Source organism: Myodes glareolus, chromosome 25, assembly GCF_982192425.1.
Source record: "Myodes glareolus chromosome 25, mMyoGla1.1, whole genome shotgun sequence".
Taxonomy (NCBI): domain Eukaryota; kingdom Metazoa; phylum Chordata; class Mammalia; order Rodentia; family Cricetidae; genus Myodes; species Myodes glareolus.
Genome location: NC_142050.1, coordinates 36,910,250 through 36,932,811, shown reverse-complemented (window position 1 = coordinate 36,932,811; position 22,562 = coordinate 36,910,250). Strand labels below are relative to the sequence as shown.

General features: G+C 49.4%; 1 protein-coding gene and 1 long non-coding RNA gene across 3 annotated transcripts in view; one reads left to right on the top strand and one right to left on the bottom strand.

Annotated features, from left to right (window-relative positions):
- Tbxas1 (thromboxane A synthase 1) overlaps positions 1–15,985 on the bottom strand; it is a 165,107-nt gene extending 149,122 nt beyond the window's left edge. The window contains exon 1 of the mRNA XM_087901627.1: positions 15,573–15,985. Coding sequence (XP_087757753.1) covers positions 15,573–15,661 — 89 coding nt within the window. The 5' untranslated portion in view covers positions 15,662–15,985. The remainder of the gene's footprint in view (positions 1–15,572) is intronic.
- Positions 13,577–18,983, top strand: LOC146889528 (uncharacterized). Of its 2 annotated transcripts, none has more exons than XR_014999886.2 (3): positions 13,577–13,884; positions 14,323–15,246; positions 18,161–18,983. It is a non-coding gene; the product is annotated as an uncharacterized LOC146889528 (long non-coding RNA). The 2 variants fall into 2 exon arrangements; XR_014999885.2 differs by lacking the exon at positions 18,161–18,983 and adding an exon at positions 16,931–17,927 and having other exon boundaries at positions 13,578–13,884.
- Positions 18,984–22,562: the final 3,579 nt, after the last annotated feature.

Here is a 22,562-nt window from a genome sequence, read left to right as displayed (position 1 = left end):
GCAAGGGTCTGCATCGGCTGCTGTTTCAAAACACGGCAAGCGTGCTGCACCCAGGACTCCTCTGCCCCTCTACCTTCAGACATGCTTTCCCTCATCCCGCTGTCCCAGACTGGAACTGAGAGCCCAGGGTCCCCTGAAAGTGTGTCCCCTCCACCGTCAGCCAGGCCCTGTCCTCAGTCCTTTGTCTGACTGGAAATTCCTAGGTCCAGGTCCAGTCTAAGTCCTACACTGAATTCTGGACTATGCTTCAGGAACTCTTGATGCCAGCTCATCTCTCCACAGCAAGAACTGCCATGCCCCCCTGTCACTGTCTCAGCTGGCAGAGTTCTCCTCAGTGTCTGGTTTACTTAGATTCACTATTTTCACTTCTAATAAAAGTCCAAATGTGCATTAGCCTTAAGTGGGTTTTGTTGCTTGTTTGCTTTATTTTGTTTTATTTTTTGGTTTTGGTTGTTGTTGTTGCTGCTGCTGCTGTTATTTTGCCAGACATAAGACTCAAAATGTCTGCTCTTGGGCTTGGAATGTGGGGCAATTGAAGGCTGTCAATTCTTCAAGAATTTTCTGTATCAAAATTATACAGCACCATTCTTAGCTCAGGCCAGATCAGTACCTCCCACTACAGGCGTGTGATCTTCTTCCTCAATCCATTCAAATTAGAATTCAATTTGCAACTTGCTGAGTCAACCAGAGTGTTGCTATTTCCTCTTCTGTGTTCTGCATTTTTGTGATGATCCAGAACAGAGCTTCCTCAAGCCTCAGCTGCTACAACCACAAGGAGCAGACACAAACCCCACTCTCAGCCACTTCAGCTAAGCCATAGACCATGGGAAAACTAAACGTAGGGCTGGAGGGATAGCCCAGAGCTTAAGAACCCTGGCTGCTCTTCCAGAGGTCCTGAGTTCAATTCCCAGCAACCACATGGTGGCTCACAACCATCTGTAATGAGATCTGATGCCCTCTTCTGGCGTGCAGGCAAACATGCACGCAAACACTATGTACATAATAAATACATAAAATCTTTAAAAAATGAAATATAATTGTTAGTGACTGAGTTTGGGGTGGTTTGTTATACAGCAATAACTGACTGATACAGCTACGTTCATACGTTCACTTAATTTCCCTGGACCTTCACTTCTGCATCTATAAAATGGGCCCACTGGATCAAAAATCAGTAAGCACAGCCTTTTTACTCATGATGCACAAATAATGACCATGATAAATAATGGCTATGACACATGTCCAATAGTACCAGAGACTAAATGTATCATGGATTAAGACGCTAGAGGCAGAGAAGGACTGGAATATTTTAATTGAGGTTAAGAACTTGAGACATGAGGGCTGGAGAGATGGCTCAGCGGTTAAGAGCATTGGCTGTTCTTCCAGGGGACCTATGTTCAATTCCCAGCCCCCACATGGTGGCTCACAACTGTCTGTAAATGCAGTTCCAGAGAATCTGACATCCTCACACCAATGCACATTAAAAAAAAAAAAAAGACCTTGAATATATGGTGAGCTGTTATGGTGAGAAAGTCTCTGGAGCCCCTGCAGAGCTGGGGTGGTTTGAATGTCCCCCATAGAGTTGGGGATCTTGGCACTTGGTGGCCCTGCTTGGGGAGGCTGTGGAACCTGTAGAAGGTGGAGCCTTGCTAGAAGAAGCACAACACTGGGGGATGGCTTTAAGTGTTTATTGTCTCACACCACTTCCTGTTTGCTTTCATCATTTCCTGTTTATGGAAGGTTTGAGCTCTCAGCTTCCTGCTCCAGCTGCCAAGCCTGCCTGCTGCCCTGTCTCCCAACCATGACGGACTCTCGTCCTTCGAGAACTGTATGCCAAAATGAACTCCTTAGTTTTTGATCATGGTGTTTTACTGTAGCAACAGAAAGTTACTCACACAGAAGTTGGTACCGGGATCGTAAGGTATGGCCAGCACAGTCCTGACCACATTCTTTCGGGAAGGACTGTGGAAGGAGTCTGGAACTCGGGGCTGGGAAAGCTGTTTGCTGCTCAGAGTTCTGTGGGAGCTTGTAAATGCACGCTGGAAGTGGTGCTGTAAATGGTTTGTGAAGTTTCAGAGGGAAGTTAGAGTCTTGAAAAGACTCTTGCAGGGCCATTTGGTGGTAAAGTTTGATTACTAATCAGCGACTCCTGGGCAGCTGGGCAGAAGAGTCACCTGTTATTAACAAGAGGCCAACACCACTGAAGCCTGTGGAGCACTTCTTTGATTAATGATTGATGTAAGAGGGCCGAGCCCACTGTGGGTGATGCCAAGCCTGCTGGTGGTCCTGAGTAGCATAGGAAACCAGGCTGAGCAAGCCATGGAAAGCCAGCCAGTAAGCAACACCCCTCCATGGGTTCGGCTTCTGTTCCTGCCTCCGTTCCTGCCCTGACTTCCTTTCATGATGGGCTGTAACCTATAAGTCAAACAAACCCTTTCCTTCCCCAGGTTGCTTTTGGTCAGTGTTTTATCATAGCAACAGAAACCAAACTACACAAGAACTGGAAGGCAAGTTGGGAAGTGTGGGGTCCTCTTGAGCACTCGCTGGCATGGGGAGAAAAAAAAAACAGAGTGGTAGTGGGTAGAATATATAGTCAAGAAAGAGAGTGGTAAGTGGTTCTTTGGCTAGCTGGTTCGTGATTTGGCTAGTTTGCTGGTGGGTTGGTTAGTTTAGCGGCTAGCTAACTGCATTATTCACTTGGTCTAAGATAAAAGGTATAAAGAAACCTCTTTGGTGGCGTGGTAAAGGACGGGGAGAGTTAGACTGGGGCTACAGTGAGCAGGAAACGCAGTGCCTTCGGTTAGGAGAGGAAGGAGGAAGGCTTCACAGGGTTTACGTGCCAATTTGCCACACGTCATTTACACTTCAAGTCCTCACACCCAAAGGCAAGGAAACCAGCAGCCACCCGGAAAGAGGCGGCGTCTTCCCTTCAAGACAGGTGGTGAATGTCAGTGGTGACATGGGAAAACGTGAACATTTTCTGGGAAGTAGGCGGAGTTAGGGGGCTGTTTTGCAAAGCAGGTTTTCAAGAAAGAGATTCTGAACTAAGAGCCGATCGGGACAAAGTTATGACACCAAGGGGTTAACAATAGTTTATGTTGCTGTAGTGGGCAAACTGTTCAAAACGCCCCCACTTTCAAAGAAAGTATGGCCACCTCCTCTGCATCATATGGAAAATCAAAGGTCTGAGGTTCAAAGCTGGCTGGGACGCTCTGGCCTTGGTAAAAGTACCCACGGCACCCCTGTACTGCCTGCCTTCCCGTGTGTGTGTGTGTGTGTGTGTGTGTGTGTGTGTGTGTGTGAATGTGCACACACATTTTACCCTTGGGTAAATTGAGGCACAGTATCTTACCTAGCTTGTTTAAGGTCTTAAGGTCAAGGACACTCAGAATTTGAACCCAGGTCATCAGAAAGTCCAAGCTCTGAGCCAACATAGAAAGTGGGAGAGGCAGACACGAGTAAGGGGTCTGCGGACTGGCAAGCTGCTAATGCCTTGAGAGTGTATTGTTTCCCTGAGTGGGCTCAGCTGCCCACTTGGTGATGCGTCACATCTTTGCTCTAGTAAGTAGGACAGAGATGAACTTCAACCCACACTATAGCATAGCACGGCTTACAAAGGGAAATCTCTTACGATTATAACAGATGAGGGTGGTGGCTGGTCCCGGTGGTACTCATCCAGAACTGAGTGGTATTCCCTAAGGTGACAGTTCTGGGTGTTCGTTTGTGCCCCCACGAAGTCCTATAGGTTGTGTCTTTTTGTTCAGTTCAGACGTTCAGGTCACTGAGTGCCTATTGCCCTATAGGCGTGTATTGAGTGCTTGGGCCCAATGCTGAGAATTCCAACTAAAGCGAGTAATACCTGCTCCTGCTTTGGGGGGACCCACCTTCAGGTGGGGACGCTGCTGGGTGGTCAGGAAGAGAGAAGGTAACAGGTGTGAGGAGAGCCTGGGGATGCAAGGGATGAAGCTGTCAGCTGAGTGAAGAAGCCAACGTCCCGCAAACAATGGGAACTAGGCAGCAGCGCACAGGGGAACTGGGGACAAAGGGGGGACATCTGAGAAGTGACTGGAGAAGCACCGGCAAGGACAGGTCCCCAAGAGCCCTCGTGAGCTAAGCCAGGAGGAGCTGATTTAAGGGAAGGAGGCCCGGGGAAGGCTTATTTTTCACACTGGGGTGCAGTTAGCTGCTTGTGGGGTCTCCTGACTGCAGGTATAGGGTGAAATTGAGGAAGTGGGGACAGGGCAAGCAGGGGAGGCTCCCAGTCTCCGATTCTCTAGCCGCCTTCAGCCATAGGGGAGTAGATAGAAAAGGGACAGATCCAGGGCCACCTAGAACTGGAGACAGGCTGGATTGATGACTAGCTGTAGGGATGAGAGATGGGGTGGGGAGGGGGAGTGGAGGGGCTGGGGGGGGGACCAAGATGGAGTCCCAAAGAGCCAAGAGCAGCAAGGTGGAAGTGTGTGTGTGCGGAGAAGTGGGGGGCTGTTGACCTTTTCTTACCCACAGGAAATGAGAAGGGAAATGTGACCTGCCCAACATCACTCTGCAGGAAATCGTTGGTCCCTAAATGAAAGGTCTGGCTGATTCCCAGCGCACGACGCTTTTCCTTTGAGCTTTCCACCCTTGACCTCCGCAGCCTCTCCTGTCAGGGGATGCGGTTGCTGAAGTGCCCGCTGCCTGTGTGCTCAGAGAGGGGTGAGGTGTGTAACGGATTGTGGTCCCTCCCCAGCGCTCCGCAGCCCGTGGCCACTGCCTATCGATCTGTGAAGGTGGGAGAGTGGTGTGTGCAGTATTTTCCCCATCTCAGGGAGTCTAATGTAAATTGTGCCTTTATTGACAATAAGAGGGTGCAGGTTAGCTGAAATGTCAAGTCTTTTTGCTCTGGAGCAGAATGATAACTTGGGCCCACAGATGCTGGCTATCTCATTGATCAGTTCTGCTCGTTGGCAGGGCTGCCAATTGGTTCGTAGCTAAATAATTACAATGGGCGAGATCAATCAATCTCTACATAAATACACATTGTGGTGGGGACAATGGGGCAGTAGACCTATGGGGACAATCGTGCCAACAGTGGATATTGGGGAAGAGTCTAGAGGCCGATGCTCACACTACCGGGGCTGGTGATCCAGAGGACAATGCAGAGCAATGCCCACTCTTTGCTCCTGCTCTACAGGTGGTCACGTGCCTCTTCTCCCCACCCCAGGGGTTGGGATGCTCTACCACGCAACACCTCTACCACCATGTCTGCATTCCATCCCAACCCATCCCATCTTTCCTAGTCTTGTTCTCTCATTTCTAATGCTTTGCCTCCCTGAGTTCATGGGACCGCTGCCCACAGCATAGCCACGAGGCACACCAGGACACAGTCAAGAAAACCCTTGGCATTCACTGCTTGAATGAACAGAGAGTTATTTACTTTTTCAAGTAGAAGTCACAAGCAAGACCTTCTGCCAGGTGCTGGAAATGCAGTGGCATCCGTGGGCACACGGGAGGGAAACTCTTCCCGCCCTCCTTTGCGCACGCACGTGCACATTCGGCCATGTCTGTAACAGTATCCCATGAAGCAATGATGCGGTAATGGTTAGGTGGGCATCAGAACGGTGGCTGATATTTACCAAGCAGCTACGGGACACTTGTGACTTTTACTCAGAGGCTTCCATCAGGGCATACGGTTGGGAAGACAGGATGGGAGCGTGCAGCACTTAGAGAGAACGGGGCAGAAAGACAAGGCTTATTGCACACTGGCCTGGTCGAAGGGTCCTCCGTGGAAGAAGAACACTAAGGCGGGCTTTTGAAGGGTGGACAGGATATAATGAAGCAGCCAGGGGAGACCTTCTGGCAGGAGGGCTTGTAGAAGAGGAAGGTGCTGTGTGCCAGGCAGAAGAGTACCACGGAAAGAGTTGAGGGCACTCCCTGGTCAGAATGTGGAGACAGTTGCTAGTGTGGTGTGTTGCAATGTTGGCCCTCTCTGGCTCTTTTCCCAGGATGTCTGTGCCCTCCTCGGGAAGGAGGGTTTGGGTAGAGGAGAAGCCCCTGTTTCGAGGAGGCTGGCTTAGCTTCTTGGATCACCTCTGATACCATTTTCCCAAATCCTTTGAAAAATGGGGGTGGGCAGCCTCCTTCTGGGACTTCTTTCAGGAACCAGCCGTCCCTGGAGATGAAACTTCAGAAGCATGTCTTGGTGTGAGGCTGTCTAAGAGGGGTGGGGTAGCTCATCCGTATGGCCTGGAGCTGTACTCTGCTTAAGCTGGTGACAAACCAAAGTTGCCAGGGGTTCCAGAGGAACCCTGAATCCATAGTCCTTCTCACCCCACTTACCAAGATGTACACTATCGCACATTTCTGATGAGTCAGGATTCAGGAGGCCTCCAGTCACCAAGACAATGGTCACACGACCATCTGCCCTTTATCTCCCGGCTCCCCAAAGACACTTTCCCTGCAGGCTATCCCTGCCACAAGGAACAAGTCCCTGAAGGACTACGGGGGTCCCCAAAGGTGAGTGTGTACCTTAGATAGGAAAGGATAGCCTACTTGTTTGCTCTTGGGGTATCTGGGGAGGGGGAAGAGAACACTCAGTAGCTCTGTTTCTGGGAAAGCCACTTCCACTTTCTTGGCGTCCTCAGCAGATGTCAAGCAGGTCCCTGAGTAGCTCAGGGAGGCGCGGGCATAAGACTGACACTTGCTTCATTGCTGTAAGAAGTGGGATTCTTGTTTCATTTCTGCCTGTCGTGCTCTTGATGGGCAATGGCTCCCACAGCTAGTGTGTTTGAATACCTGGTCCCCAGTGTGGGCACTATTCTGGATACTTGTAGACCCTTTGGGACTGTGGCTTAGCTAACAGAAGTAGGTTGCTGGGGGTGAACTTGGAAGGTGATAGCCACTTCAGGCTCTGGCCTGGGTTTCAGCGTACTGATCCACTAAGATGGGAAGTAACCATGCTGCAAGCGCCTATCACCACGGGTTGAGTTGTCCCGGGGCCACCATGAACCGAAGTGAACCTCCTCACCCCTTTAAACGTGGTGGTCATACAACATAAAACAACTGATATCCCTGTCTCAAGACGAGATGCCACCAGAAGCCCAAATTCCTTTCTAGATAAGGAAGGGAAGGATGGGAAATTGTCAGGAAAGTGCATCCCACACAGCATGAAGACCTGAATTTAGATTCCCAGCACCCATGTAAAAAGCCAGACATGCCAGTGTGTGCCTAGAACCCCAGCACTGGGAAGCAGGGACAGGGGATCCCTGGTACTTCCTGGCTATCCAACCTACCCAACCAGTGAACTCTAGGTTCTTGTCTCAAAAGAAAAAAAAAAGGTGGAAATGCTGGAGAGATGGCTTAGCAGTTCCGAGCATGTATTGCTCTTGCAGAGGACCCCGGTTTTGTTCCTGGTACCCACATCTAAAACCTTACTGCTGCCTGTAACTCCGGCTACAGGGAATCCAATGTCCTCTTCTGGCCTCCAAGGGCATCTGCCACCCCCACCCAGACAGATGTACCCAGACACATAATTTTCTTTTTTTAATGAAGGCAGAGAAACAATTGTGGAAAACACCTGATTTTGACCCTTGGCTTCTATGCCCACATGTGTGTACACACACATGCTAATGTTCACATACAAGAACAATCAGACACACACACACACACAGAAGGAATGGTCATAAGAAACGAGAATATTGCCACAGTTTCCTTAAAAACTAAAAACACAACAAGCCCACAACAACAATCATCTGCCCAGTGAATCTGGCCTTCCGGCAGAATTCAAAGTCTTCCACAACTGGTTCATTTGCCTCAATGAACAAATAGTGCCCGGAAGCTTTATTGTTTATAATCACCTTTTATTCGAATAGCAAATACTATTTGCCAGTTTAATCACCTATTTACCAAATTGGGAGCTATTTTTAAGGACCAATCCTCTCTCAACAAAGACACTTTGCTCAAGGGCTCCCCAGCCCACATCTAGACACTTTGGTCCTAAGGACACAGTTCCTGTTCGTGGTGGATCTGCCGCGAGGGCTCAGCCTATCAGGAAAATGCCTTTGAAGGTCATAAAATACATCTGGCTGTATAACTTCTGGTGCGCATGCTAAAATAATCAGTCACGTTGCTTTACAGTCCCACCTCGTACTCTAGTTCTGGAAAATCAATAAAGTGAGAAGGACAAAGACACCGTACATGACTATTGAAAAGAGAAAACAAAACAAAACCAAAAAAAAAAAAAAAAACCCGTAATAGTCTGTGGAAATAGTCCTGGAGGAAGCACAGACCTAGTTTTCATAAGCAGGCGTGGTTTTTATCTCCACACTCATCAGTGCCTTATTAAACTGAAGTACCCACTGTATTCCAGGCAAAAATGCAAAAAAAGCAAAAAGGGGGGAGCAGCGTGCATTCTTCTCTAGGGGCTCCGAGGCACTGGGAATTATCCACGGCCTTTGAAACGTATTTCTAAAGTGTCTATTATTCACACTCTTAATGTGCTGTTCACTGGAAGTTACCACCTCTAATGGGCCTTTGCTTGGGATCCTTCCCTGCCTGAGATAGTCCCCCACGTCTAAACTACCCACTGTGTTCTTCCCTGCGCATCAAGCCCCAGCGCATTAAGGCCCATCTGCTGGCAAAGTCGTGTCTGACTGGCGATGACTCAGAGAGGTTGACAGGGCTGGAGACGCAGCTCAGCTGATAGAGTGCTTACTTAGCATGCACAAGGTCCAAGGTTTGATCCCCAAGACTGTGTAATGCCTGGCATAGCGGTACATGCCTGGCTTTGTACATGCCTCAAAAGACGGAGGCAGGAGGATCAGAAGTTTCAGGTCATCCTTGACTACATAGTGAGTTAGAGGCCAGCATGAGCTACATGAGACCCTGTCTCAAAAGAACAAAAACAGGTCACACATGGAAGTGTGTAATGCTGGTAATCCCAGAGCTCAGGAGGCAAAGGCAGAGGAATCTGTGTGAGTCTGAGGTCAGCTTGCTCTAATTGCAAGTTCCAGGCCAGCCAGGGTTATGTAGTGAGACCCTGTCTCTGCAAACAAATAAAAAAATCAATAAAAACAAAGTCTAAAGGTTAAGGGTCAGTAAAGAGGCATCCGTTGTTAAGAGCAGTGGCTACTCTTCCAAAGGACTGTGGTTCAATTCCCAGCATCCACACAGTCACGCCCAACCTGCCATAACTCAAGTCCCAGGGTATCTGACTCCCTCTTCTGGCCTCCTCAGGTACTGCATGCAGGTAATACACAGACATATATGCACAAAACATGCATAAACAGAAAGGAAAAACTTAAAAACAAAAGCAAAGGCTGAAGGACTGGGACTGGGAGAGGAGAAACAAGAGTAATTCACAAGGCTGCAGTGAGGGCCCCAATGCTGTTCCTGGGGTGTACTTCCAAGCTTCTGGGGCACTCTGTCAGGTCCCGGGGCTGCCACTTAGAATGAGTAGGGGGTCGAGACAAACGAAGAATCATCATTTGTGGATAATTTGGGTTTAGCCAACCTTCCAGGAGCAGAGTAGCTAGGTCCACATAGCCCTACACTGAACAATGCCAAAGCCGTCCAGGTCCAGAAGGTTCTGTGGCCCTCTTTGCTGCTGCCTACACTGTACCCAAGTGCCTTGGATGGCAAGGGCACTGACTCACTCCCAGAGCAGCGTTCCTGCCACCCGAACCAATGTGCTTCTTGCCACTCCTCTGATGTTGAACTTTGAGCCAGAACTCTTGTGAGCCCTAATTTTGCCACTAGACTCCCTAGCTTTCTTGTTCCATAGGGAACAACACATCCAGCCTTGGAGCCTGAGGGTCCCCAAAGGGTAACTTGAATCTTTCAGCCCCTCAGTAGCAGTCTTCCCTTTTCACCAGCCCTGGACGCATCCAGCTGTCTTTCCCAGGGAAAGGGCTTGACTTCCCTGCCACCAAGGCTGCACACAGCATCACCCACCAAATAAAGGTGGGAATACCGGAGTAAATGAAGTTGAATGGGCTTCTTTCCTGTGACATTTTCCAGGGCCTTTGATCTATGAATCTCCAAAAAGAGCAGGCCTACCTCAGATCTAACATTCCAAATATTGTCAGAAACAAAAAACCGGGAATGGCGACCAAACTGCTCTTCAGTCCGTGAATACTGACTTTGTGATCCTGGCCACCTTTCCCTCTATCTTTGATTGTATCAGAAAACACAAGTGTCCCTTGGTATCCACATGACCTAATTTTCAAGACCCCCAACAGACATCAAAACACAAGATTCTTTGGTCCTTTATGGAAAATGATTCCGGCTTTGTATACACACATTCTCCTCTGTGCTTTCAATCACCTCTAGACAACTTAGAATAGCCACGGCGACGAGTGGACGTGCTAAGTAAATGCTATGCTGTATTGTTCCGGGAGTGATGGCGAGGTAAAATCCACACATGTTCAGTACAGGTGCAGGCACCATAGGCTCAACCTCTGAGCCATCTCTCCAGCCCCCCCCTTTTTTTAATTACTACCACATTTGTTTTATTTTGTTTTTGTATTTTAACCTGAGGTCAGTTGAATCCATGAATGCAGACCCATATAGAGGGCTGACTGAAATATTTTTCTTGTTCTGCCGTGCTCTGGGCTTATCTGGCAGCCACATTCTGCCCCAGTGGTTTATCTTAAATATGCCCAGGCAGTAGATAAGGCCCTAGAAATGGAGCTTGGTCTCCCATGCAGAAAGCAAGCTCTCTTCTGAGAAACTTCTGAGCAAAAGGGTGGGGTGTTCCATGATAATCTCAAGTCCTAGTAATCCTCAAACACATTTTAATTGAAACTAGACTTAGGAGCATTTATCAGCACACCTCTCACTCAGATTCCTATGTAAATGTTGAACCAACTCACACCTCTGGGCCTGAAACCAGAGTTTTAAACCTGGCATTAAAAGCCCTTCCACCTACCCAAGATAGACCCCCCTCTCCCTCCCCGTCCCCATGCTCATGTTTGAGGGCTTGCGCTGTCCACCATCTTCATACCACCTTCCATGCTGATCACACCTGATCACACCACCCTTCCAATCCCCCAATCCGCCCCCCCGCTGCCGCAAAAACTGTGACACCTCAGGTTCCAAACCTCTGTTCCCAAAGTGCACAGTTTCTTCCTGTGTGCCCTGTACTTGTTGGAAGGAGAATTTCTCAATCCTACGTTTTTTTTTAAAAGCAAAATTACTCTTTTTTTTTTGCTATTCACACTCCTTAAAGAAATAGGAAAGCTATAGAAAGGCTAAAAGAAGAAAAAAAAATCTCCCCTAACCCTACCACTGAAAGAAACCTATTATTAATATTTTCTCACACTCTTTCTAACAGGATAAAGAAATCTTTATCTACCCCAGGAATCCAGCTGCCAGACCTGAGGCATTGCTTGAAAGTTGAAACACACTAGTACTTAAGAGTGCCTTAAGCAATATTCAACTCAGCTTACTTCTTGGAGTAAGAGTTTCAAACAGTTTTATTCAGAAAAGCGATGTCTCCCGCCACCCCCGTCTCAGAGCTGGGTATGAAACCCAGGGTTTTGTCCATGCCACGCAGGCGCTCTGCCATCAGATGACATCTGATGTACCATCAGATGACAAGGGAGTCTTCATCTGATGGGGATAAGACAATGGCTCCGTGGGCAAAGCATGAAGACCTGCGTTTGGATCCCTAGCATCGGACATAAGAAAACAGGTATGGCAGAATCAGTGGGCTTCAGGCTCAGAAAGAGACCCTGTCTCAATAAGTAAGGTAGGGAATAACATAAGGAGGCACCCAGTATACACACACACACACACACACACACACACACATACTCGACTATGCCCCCAATCCTAGTGAAGCAGCCCTGACCCACTAAGGCCCCAGATCACATCACTTAACCAAACATCAGCCAGTTTAAATGGACGTCTTTGAAAAATGATATCAATTCAGTTTGAGGAAAATGATCAAAAAATACCACACCTCGTTTATAGCAGTCTCTCTTTAAATAAAATGGAATTGCTTTGTCTTTCTTCCAAATCCATTCATATACTTAATAACCATTTGCTATTACTAAGACCATCGTCTCGGCTGTACAAGGAGAGCAGGGCAGTAGAAACAGTCAAGTTGCAATATTATAAAAGCAGGCACCACGCTGCCTCACACCACACACACGAGGTCTTCAGGAAGCGAGTGAGACTCGTGGCAGAAGGTTTGGATTTCTGCGCAACCATGAAGTCTAACAGAAGGCTCAAGTAGACTCGGGGCCTCCTGCCAGCATTTATCAGACATCTATGTGCCAGGCACTGGGAGCGAAAGAGGAAGCAGGCAGAGGTGGGCTTCTCCGTGGCTTGGAGGGACGCTCCACCAGGATCACACCCCTGAGCTCTGTTGAAGGAAAGAACAGAGGAAAGGGCATTGCCATTCGCAGCAATGCACAGGTGAGTGTGACCAGTGTACAGCTGTCGGGAGAGACTGGGGAGGTGGAGTGGCTGAAGCGACAGAGGCCACTCCGCGAATCTGGAGCTGATGAATATGGACTTGTCAAGTTGACCTCATTCGGCCAGACATCAGCAGAGTCCTCTGCCACGAGCTCCATGCTTTCAGAATTGCAATGAGAATGGAGATCCTGCACAAGCCCTTGAAGAACTCACGGACTGGAGGGAACATGATGCCACCTCGGGGTCCCTGGTGCCTCTATCTGCTAAGCACTTAGGCTGCGTATTTCAGTGTCCTCTGGACTAGTCAGAGGGAACGCCTAAAGGAGGTCAGGTCGGTGCCTGCAAACAACATCCCACGGAACACACATGGCCAAAGATATCCATGAATTCAGCCCAACACAAAATCTTAAACGTACTTAAATTATTTATTTATTTGTTGGTTTATTTCCAGCCAGGGTTTCACTGAGTTGTCCTGGAACTAGCTCTTGTTCACAGAGACCTGCCTGCCTCTACAACCTGAGTGCTGGGATTAAAGGCATAGGCCACTACCCCTTACTTAAAACATGAGAGGGGGGGTGTGCGCGCATGCGCGTGCTGGTGCATACATGTACGTGTGGTTTTCTTTTGTAACTCGGTTGCATAGTTCTCAACTGTGAACTTTACAGATGACGATGTTGGGTGCCAATACCAAAAGGTGGATACACTTGGTAGATAGCCCACTAGACGACACCAATCTCTACAATTGCTCTTGGGTACAAGATGACCATGAGGGTCTCTCTATACCTCAAATTCCTGGCCTTTGATCCCCTCCCCTTGAGACACAACCCCTATATATACATAGATGCTCACAGGAAATGTAGCCAGAGGGTTGGAAACCTTGCCAAAATCAAACAGGGGGCTACCTTCCTCCCCAACAACTTTCACCTGTGTAGACATTGAGCTCAACCCACCTCACCCCCACCACAGACAGCCATGTCACCCCGCCCTTGACTCATTTGATCCAGATCTCCCGTTCCCCCGACCTTCTGCTGGGGCCTCCCACCATGCTGGCACACATTAACAGGTCGATAAATATTTCTGTGATAACAAACGGAAGCTAAACTCTTCCTTCCCATTCACCACCTGTGCTCTGCGCCTCTGCCTTCACCCTGCGTCTTTGAACCCAGCTATTAATAGGGCCTGGGAGTAGATTACGCACACACAGCTGCCGTGCCGGATGGTGTGTCCGTGAGTCTCTGCAGAAAGCTGATTGGGAACACCCAGCTATGCAGCTTATCAGGCAGGACACGGGCCCTCTCCATGGTCAGAGCAATGGTAACATATGCGGCCCGCTCACTTGCTCATCAAACATTTATCGAGGCCATGCTATATGTCAGACGCAGAGCTGAGAGTTAGGAATACAGAAATGAAAAAGACACCAAGAGAGAACGTAGAAGTGTGTGCCAGGGAGGCATGGATGCCGCAGGACCACCTGGACGACTCGCGTGGGTAAGGATTTGAGCGCCACAGAACACAGCCGATACAGAAGAGAAAGTAGCATTAATAAACATTTCATTTTTTTTTTTTGAGACAAGATCTTACACAGTCTGGGTTGGGTAAGGTTGACCTTTGACTTCTCATCCTGTTGCCAGATTCGGGGGGGGTGTTTACAGGTTTACGCCCCTGCACCCAGTATTTAGGTGGTGCCGGGGATTCCGCCGCCCCCTACCCCAGGGTTTTGTGAGCAGTAAGCAAGCACTCTACTAACCGAGCTATAGCCCCAGCCCATAATCAGAACAATAGTAAGAAATGAGAATATGCATAAAGCCATCCACTACAGACTTTTACAGTGTGGGGGTTCAAATCTAGGACACCCCACAGGCTATTCATGTGCTCTCCCTCTGAGCTATCTTCCCCAGCCCCAGTCATGTTTTCCTCTGCTTTTAGGTTACACGGGCAGGAGTCCGTCACAGCGGCTGGCACCGATTATGCTTCTACTGCATGTCATAGACCGTGTGTTTGATTCCACAGAGCAGGAAAGCACACCGGAGTAGATGATTAGGCTTGGGGACGAGTGGTTACCATTTGCTCTTGTCTTTACGTGTGGCTGGTTTCCGTGCCAGATAAGCCATGCTGAGACAGAAAAGTTCAAAAAATAATTAAACCAGTTAAAAAGCAAAAGAGCACGGGGATTGAAGCCGGGTTTCAGAGCCAATTTCCAAGAAGTCATTTCATCATCAGAGAACATCAAACGCGCATTCCACTTTCGGCTATGCAAATTCCAGAAGAATAATACCTCGCATTTGCATAATGCTTGATGTTTTTCAAAGTGCCTTCCCAGTTATTAATCTACAGGAGGCTTTATTACCCCTAGAAACATAAATTCAAACTCTCTTCCAGCTCTATTATTTTTTTCCACTTTCCCCTTAAAACCCAGAGAGAACTAAATCCAGGTGGTTGGGAATACAGAGGCAACGCTAAGGAAGGTAGCTGACAGGCCGGGCAGACACAAACGCAGCTCTTTGTGAGGCCTTTCTTTTACAGACATCACTGGGGCCAGATTAAGAAATCTGCTGTTGAATTAACAGACCCGCAGGGGAGAGGCGGTGTAGCTCCAGTTTAAGATTCTTTCAGGACCTCCAGCGTCCTGGGCACTGCACCGCACACCTCGTTTGGAACATATTCCCTTCCATAACATAGCAGAAAGTTAGGACATTCACTCTGTCACTTTGTCCCTAAACCTGTAGACATCCCTGTCACCAGCTTGCTGCAATTTGTCGGCCAAAGAGCTTGCATGTCTTTAATATGCTGTGAACCAGGAGGCTGAATCCGTTGTAAACTCAACATGAAGAAAGGATTTCAGAAAGCAAGGTGAGACAATATGACAGGGTTTGACGAAACACTTTCAGCCATCCCTAATGCCTTTGCAATTTTCTTCTCCTTCCGCCTCTTTCAGACTTAATTACGTGTGGCGTCTCAGTCACTGAACCACCGACGTTTCCTGACACTTGGATCTCACACATTTTAGCAAAAGATTAACCTGGCTGTTTGCTTTTAATTCTGAAGTGGTGTTAATACTCAACCCCCTCTAGATTAGACAAGAAGAAAAACAAATGCCCACACACCCCACCTGGCAGCCCAGGCTCCAGGCTGACGTTTCTCGCCATGTCAGGGTCCCTAGGGTGGGCTGCACTTACCATTTCAGGAGTGCCAAGAGAGCCACGGACAGGGTCAGCGTCACCATGGTACCACTCGGTTCCCACTTGAGAAACCCCAAAACTTCCATTGTTCCTCTGAGACCCCAGAGGGGTGGTCCTCTGGAGGAAAGACGGGGTTGATCTGCTACCCTTATGGGAGTCCTGATCTTTGTGTAGATGGTGGAGAAAGAAATGGTAGCCAGCAACACATCACATCCAGTGGGTCCCCCAAATGTGCTCTCCCTCAGAGTGTGTCTTTATAAAGAGGAAGGAAGCAGCGAGAGAAACAACGGGTTTCGGGGCAAGGCAATGAATCAGCGACTTTATTTTCTTGATGACTGCGTTGTCAATAAACATTTATGTTCGCTTCCCCGGAAACAGCAGCAAACAGACGGGGAAGCAAAATGGTTGGAACCATCGACTGCTGCTCTAATAAGCATTCCTCAGGGAGAGAACTCCTCTGTGAGTTCCCTCTCGACACCATTGTCAAGCCACGTCAGGGATGATACCGATCCGGGCACTCCGGATGCCCCGCAGAACCTGGGGGCCAGACAGCAGCTGCACGGAAAACGCTGCTTTGCAGACAACTACCTCAAAGTTCATTGGTCATCGAGTGGAAGCCCCTGACTCGGAGGCGTGCTCAGAGCGCAGGTGCAGAGCACGGATCTTGCCTCGGGTGGGCGCTGTCAGCGTGAGCTGGCGGGCGTCTTGGTTGTCTAAACGCTCACACAGTCGGTCGTGCGTGGGTTGATTGTTCCAGCTCTGAGCTGATCTGATGAAAGCCCCTGGATGGTTTTATTTGCTCATTAGTCAGTGTGCTTCATCTTGAGACTTGATAGGAGGCAGGGTGAGGAGGGGACCACTCATACAGCGTAGATGGGGCCAGTGTCTGCCTTACTCACAAATGGTGCTGGCACCCAGTGCTGGAGAATTTTCTTTGCAGATGGATGAACAGTAAACATGCCTGCAAATAAAGGAATAATTGCTAGTGGGGAGCCATGTTGGGAAGGTCCTGAAAATGGAGCTGCAAGGCTGCCTGTGGGATGACCCGCTCGGGGAGGAGGGGGGAGGGGGGAGGGGGACCTGAGTATAGTGTGGGAAACCTCTAGAGAAGGCTATGGGCTGAGATTTGCCTGAGAAAGCGCCCCAGCCGCATAGAAAGAGGACACGGATGGAGGCCTGATGGTGGGGAAGTCTTGCTACCGTTTAAGTCCTTTGGCAAGACCCATGAGCCTGGGGTACAGAAGACCCACTGGGGAGGTAGTTGAGGGAAGGAGCGGGTGTCCGCAGAGGCCAGACATCTGTGAATGTGCCACAGCCGGAAGCCTCACTTTTATTTCCCGAACCTCATTCACCAGAGGTCCTTCAAGCTGCAGCTGAAAGAGTCCTAGAGAAAAGCAGAGAGGTCACTTCAGAGACCGCTGGCTGCCTTTGTCCAGAGAGGAAGCTTGATGCAGACTGTGGAGCTGGAACCGAGCTGAGAGGTGGAAAAGAGACTTGGAGGTGAACATTGCAGAAAATCTGGATGGATGTGAAAGGGGAGTGGGAGACACCAGCTCTCGCCTCCAGACTCCTCATGCAAGCTCCAGGTGGGGATGGTGACACACAGAGATGGAGAAAGCCGAGGGAAGATGAAGAATACTGGGGAAATCGAGCTTTATCTTGGTCCTGTGCAGTGGAGATGCTCAGGGCTGTGTCAGCGCTGTCAAGTCAGAACAGACCTTCGGTAAGAACATAAAGTACAATAGTCAACCCTTGCTGCTACCCAGCTGGGGAGAGCCTGCTGTATGCCTGTAGCCAGTCCGCAAACTTTCATGGGTTTCAACTCCTCAATCCTCACGCTCAGGCTTCGCGGGGCAAGCCTGTGGATTGGTTCCATTTTACAGCAGAATAAACTGAGGCATGTGTGGGACTTCAAAACCTCTTCATTAGGTGATGCTATTCAAATGTGGAAGTCATCCATACAACCCTGGCTATGAATGTCAGACAGATGGCTGGATTCCTACAGGAAATGGAAGAGTACAGTTCACAAGTCCTTTCCCAGCCCTCAGAATGCTCTGCCTCCATTGTGGATGTCTGTTTTGTGGCCCCAGTCCAGTACCAGTGGCCCATCTGGATTCAGATGTCCCAACACTTCTAGACTCGTTTCCTGCCTGTGTCCCATTCCATCAGTCTCTATACTGTGATGTCCACAGGCCTATTCTCTCTCTCTCTCTCTCTCTCTCTCTCTCTCTCTCTCTCTCCTCTCTCGGAGCAGGCTTCTCCTCCACAGGGCCAGATGGTCTGCTATCAACTTAAGAAGCTACCATGCAGAGCGACAGCAAGCGCTGTGGGAGCAGCAGCAAGTTCATGGCCATGGACTCTGAGGAGGAGGGGGGGAGGAGGAGGAGGGGGGAGGAGGAGGAGGGATGACTTCAGATGCAACTGAATTCAGTGCGGGTGTCAGACCAACACTCAGCAAAGAATGTGTGTGTGTGTGTGTGTGTGTGTGTGTGTGTGTGTGTGTGGTTTCCCCCTAAGGAGTCCAAGGTGAAATAAATGTGAGAAAGGTTGGTATAAATATCAATAAGTAAGTTTGTTTACTGTAGAACTGCTCAGAGCTGTGAGGCTGCTGATGTTCCCTGGGAGCGTCGGGATGGAATGCGGCATGCGAGCATCATGGCCCAAGTGCATCTGACCACAGCATCCTCCTTCAGAGGCGTCTATTAACATACCCGGGATGGAGTACACCGAAGGACTTGCTTTGAGAGATGTTGATGGCGGCAAAGTCTTATTTATAAATGAGGAAGCGGAAGCCCAGAAAGGAAGACCGTCTAGACTAAGGTCACATAGCTGCGTCACCCGTCCCGTCCTGAATGTGCCCCTCACGTCACCCTGTGGGGGTGGCTTGCTCACACCTGGCATGCCCCTCCTCCCGCTGCTCATTGCCAAGTGGCCGGCCCAGAGATATCCAGCTTTCTGAGGGGCTACCCACTCCCCTAAGGACACCAAGTTCATGTGACCATCCTTGTACCAGTTCCGGTAGTCTCCCTAGGTGACGTGTGACCTGCAGAAACAACGCGCGAGAGATGGCGCTCTGGTTAGTTTCTGTCAGAGTGACACAAACCTAAACATATCTGGGAAGAGGGAGTCTTAATTTAAAAAATTGCCCCCATAGGATTGGTCTATAGGCAAGTCTGTGGGGGGGTACTACTGTCTTGCGTACTGATTAATGTGGGAGAGCCCAGCTCGCTGTGGGTGGTGCTCCTGGGTTCTATAAGAAAGGCTGGGCAAGCAATGGAGAACAAGTCAGTAAACTCCAGGGCCTCGGCATCAGCTCCTCCCTCTAGCTTCTGGCCTGTCTTCCTTGGATGATGCACTACACACTGTAAGATGAAATAAACCCTTTCCTCCCCAAGTTGCTTTTGGCCATGGTGCTCAACACAACAAGAGAAAACTAAGACAGGTAGCCACACCCTTTCGATGTCTGCTGCGGGGCAGAGATGATACTCCAAGGACTGAGGCAATACGCTAACCAGGATGGAGTGGAAAGGTCAGAAATAAGTGACCTAAAGGATTTTCAATGGGCAAGGAGCGTAATTAAGGATTTAGTCCAGTTCTGAAGTTCATGGAGCAATGCAGGGACACTCCGTTGAACTAAAGTACAGGTCCCCACGTATCGATACATTTCCCCATGTGGGAAAAAGTTCCTATACCCGTACCATTTAGCCTGCTGGGATGTGTTTGTTACTTCGACATCCAAAGAAAGGTATCAACGATGGACGACTCATGGTTCTACTCCATGGTTATGCTGGGAGTCGATTAGCCGATCTGCTATTGAGTGGCATTTACGCTGTTTCCCGTTTTCTTGACTGCAAATGTGCTTAGAAGTGAGATTGCTGGGTACAAGAACAAGTGTTTCAAAATGCCGGGAAGAGTTACCCTATGACCAAGCAAGCAGTGCGGCTCCTTGTCCTCTCATCCCTAGAACTGTGTGTGAAGGGGTCCACTGAGACCGCATAGTGAGGAGCCCGTCTCTTGTCTCTACCCTCTGAGTCTGTGTTCTCTCCCTCCTGCCCCGAGGCCGACATTTCCGCCAAGTTGAGTCAACTGTTTTGACGTAAGCCTGTGTTTCTTTTTAAAGCTTCCCTCCGTCGATCCTGTGATATTTCCTCCATATTCCCCGTGTTTAAAAACTGCCTGTGTAGATGTCTAAGCCGTGCCTTCCTTCTCAGTGGAAGGTTCCCAGCTGCTCGGCTGAGCTCGACGTCTCTGACAGAAAAGCAAGGAAAAGCAAGGCAGAGGCGAAGAGAGACGTCTTCAGGGAACACTCACTGCCAGGCAAGCCCTGAGCAAAGGGGTGTGGGACCCCGTTAGTGCTGTGTAACCAACCACCTCTATACATCACCTCCGAGCAACCCCAGGAGGAGGTGAGCAATGCTTTTCATTCCTGGGTTCCAAGCTGCAGAAACTGGGTGTTGGTGACGTCAGACCTGACCCAGTACTGTCTGAAAATGAGATTCTCAATACATTCGAGAAGCCAGACTCAAGCCCTGGTCTTCTGACTCTAGGTCCATCAGGGGTTCTTTCTTTCCACTGAAACTAACGTCCAGTCTGGGCCATAGAGCCCAGGAAGTCCATGGTCGGACATTTGGCTTTCTATGGTGCTGGCTTCTTTGAAATGCAAGGTTATGTAGTTACAGAAGGTGGCCTGCTCCTCCTCCTTGCGGAACACAATGGGTCCCCTTGGGAAGACGCAAAACTTCAGCTGTTCCTTCTCAGTCCCATCTCCTCATTGTCCCCCAATATCTGAGATGCTCTGTCTGGTTTTAGAGAACATATTGACAATCACTAGGCACCAGGATTAGAATCTCAACATACAAGAAGAGCCAGGTCTTGCCAACAAAGGGATGAGCGAGAAGACCCTAATGACTAAGTTCCATCAGCAGTACATCATGATGACATGAATACATCCAGGGCACAGACGGCCTAGACAGCAGAGAGACAGAGACTGGGGTGAGCATCCAGAGCCTCATGGATGTGCCCAGCAGAGGAGCAAGGCTGATACCGAGTCAGAGGCGTTGGAAGTTGAGGTTGAATGGGGAGGACGGCGAGACCCTCTCTCAGACCAGATCACACAAGCCACTGTGGGCCAACCAAGAAATTTACATTTCATTCTGGGGTCAGAGATAACCTGCAATGGGAGATACAAAGTTAGGTGGCAATGTGATCACATTTGCTTCTAGAAATATCCATCCGGAGGAGGGGGAATGGTTTAGAACCTTAGAGGAGGAGTTCAGCCAGGGATCATCAAGGTGGGAACTGATGGTGCTCTCAGCCAGGAGGCATGGAAACTTGTGGGGAGGCTTAGCTCTGAGGGCACTGGAGAGGAAGAATGGATAGCGTTCTGTGTGTTGGATGGGGGATGAAGGATGTTGAGGGTAATCCCTGACCTTCTGGCTTCTCTGATGAACCCTTGATGGTGTCATGCAGCACAGTGAGGATGGGGGGGGGCACTTCAGGGGGGCACAGGAAACAGCCTGAGTAGTGAATGGCAGTGGTACCACTGTTTGCCCACTAAGCACAAGACCCTGGGAGGACCTCACAGGCAACAAGGCTGAGGAAGTAGCAGATCTATAACAGGGAGGGAAAACCTGAGGCAGGAGAGTGGTGTCCATCTTGAGAGCCATTTGTATGTGGATGGGATGGTGAACCATTGAACAAAACTTGCCCCAGATCACACAGAACCCAGACAGTGTTGCGAAGTGGACCAGAAAGAACACAAGTAAGACAAGAAAGGCCCGGAAGATGACTCAGTTGGCAAGAGGCTTGCTGTGCAAACAAGGGGATCCCAGTTAATACCCTGAACCCACACAAAAGAGACAGCTGTGGTGGCACAAGCTTAAATAAAATCCCAGGGTTGGGAAAGGAGGGGCAGGTGAATCCCCTAGGCAAGTAGGACTCAGCAAGTCCTACTGAGAAAGCGCCAGACCAGTGAGAGACCCCGTCTCTGAGACCAGTGCAGATAGTATCCCAAGAAACAACACCCAAGGTGGACCTCTGACTCTCTCTCTCTCTCTCTCTCTCTCTCTCTCTCTCTCTCTCTCTCTCTCACACACACACACACACACACACACACACACACTGGAGGCTGGAGGGGGGCAGACCTACAGGGAAGAGCAGAGAGAAGTCTGGGAAAGAGAGGAAAGAGGACTCCCAAGAGCAAGGAAACCATGGAGAAGCCATGTTTATTGCTGAGGGACACAAACCTTTTCGTTCCTAAAATGTCCTGAGTTCAAGTCTTTACAGCGCAGCCCTAACTCAGAAGGTCTCAGAAAGTTACAACACCCTCCCAATCCCAGTTTTCCCACTGTTCAGGGGTGTGGGGACAGTGCCTTGTGCCGTGTGGCTGGCTTATTGAAACTTCGACCCAGCAAGCACTCGGTGCAAGCGATCTCCGTTTGTCTTTACCAGAGCCACGAAAACAGAATGGCCAAGGGCACTGGCTGCCCCAGGAAGGCCAAACGTAGTGGCTCCCAAAGTGTCTTAGAATTTGGCATTTGGGTCATTATGGCCACCCTCATGATGGCTTGGGAGTGGTGTGTGTGTGGAGAATCAGAGTTAGGGAAAAGTGGGCCCAGAAAGGACTGGACCAGGAGCCCCTACCTGTGGCTGGCACGGTGTGGGATGTAACCTGCACTTGTAGACTTATGAAAGACGGAGACCATCTGTGTGTGGTCCTTGCCGGCGATAAGGGCAGAGCTCTTTCTTTGCTTTGGGGTTGCCATGGAGACATGGACAGGTGCACAAACAGCTTTAAGGTCTATGTCAAATCTTGATTTTTGTCTTGGTGGTGAGGGCAGGGACCATATTTTCTGCCTCTTTGCGCAACCCTTCTGCCATTGCCTTCCCCTCTACTCGCTGGCCCTCGTTAGCATCCTCAGGCTGATCACTCCCCAGTCTATTCTCTCCAGCTCGATTCGCATTTCTGAGTGTGAGACCAATATTTCC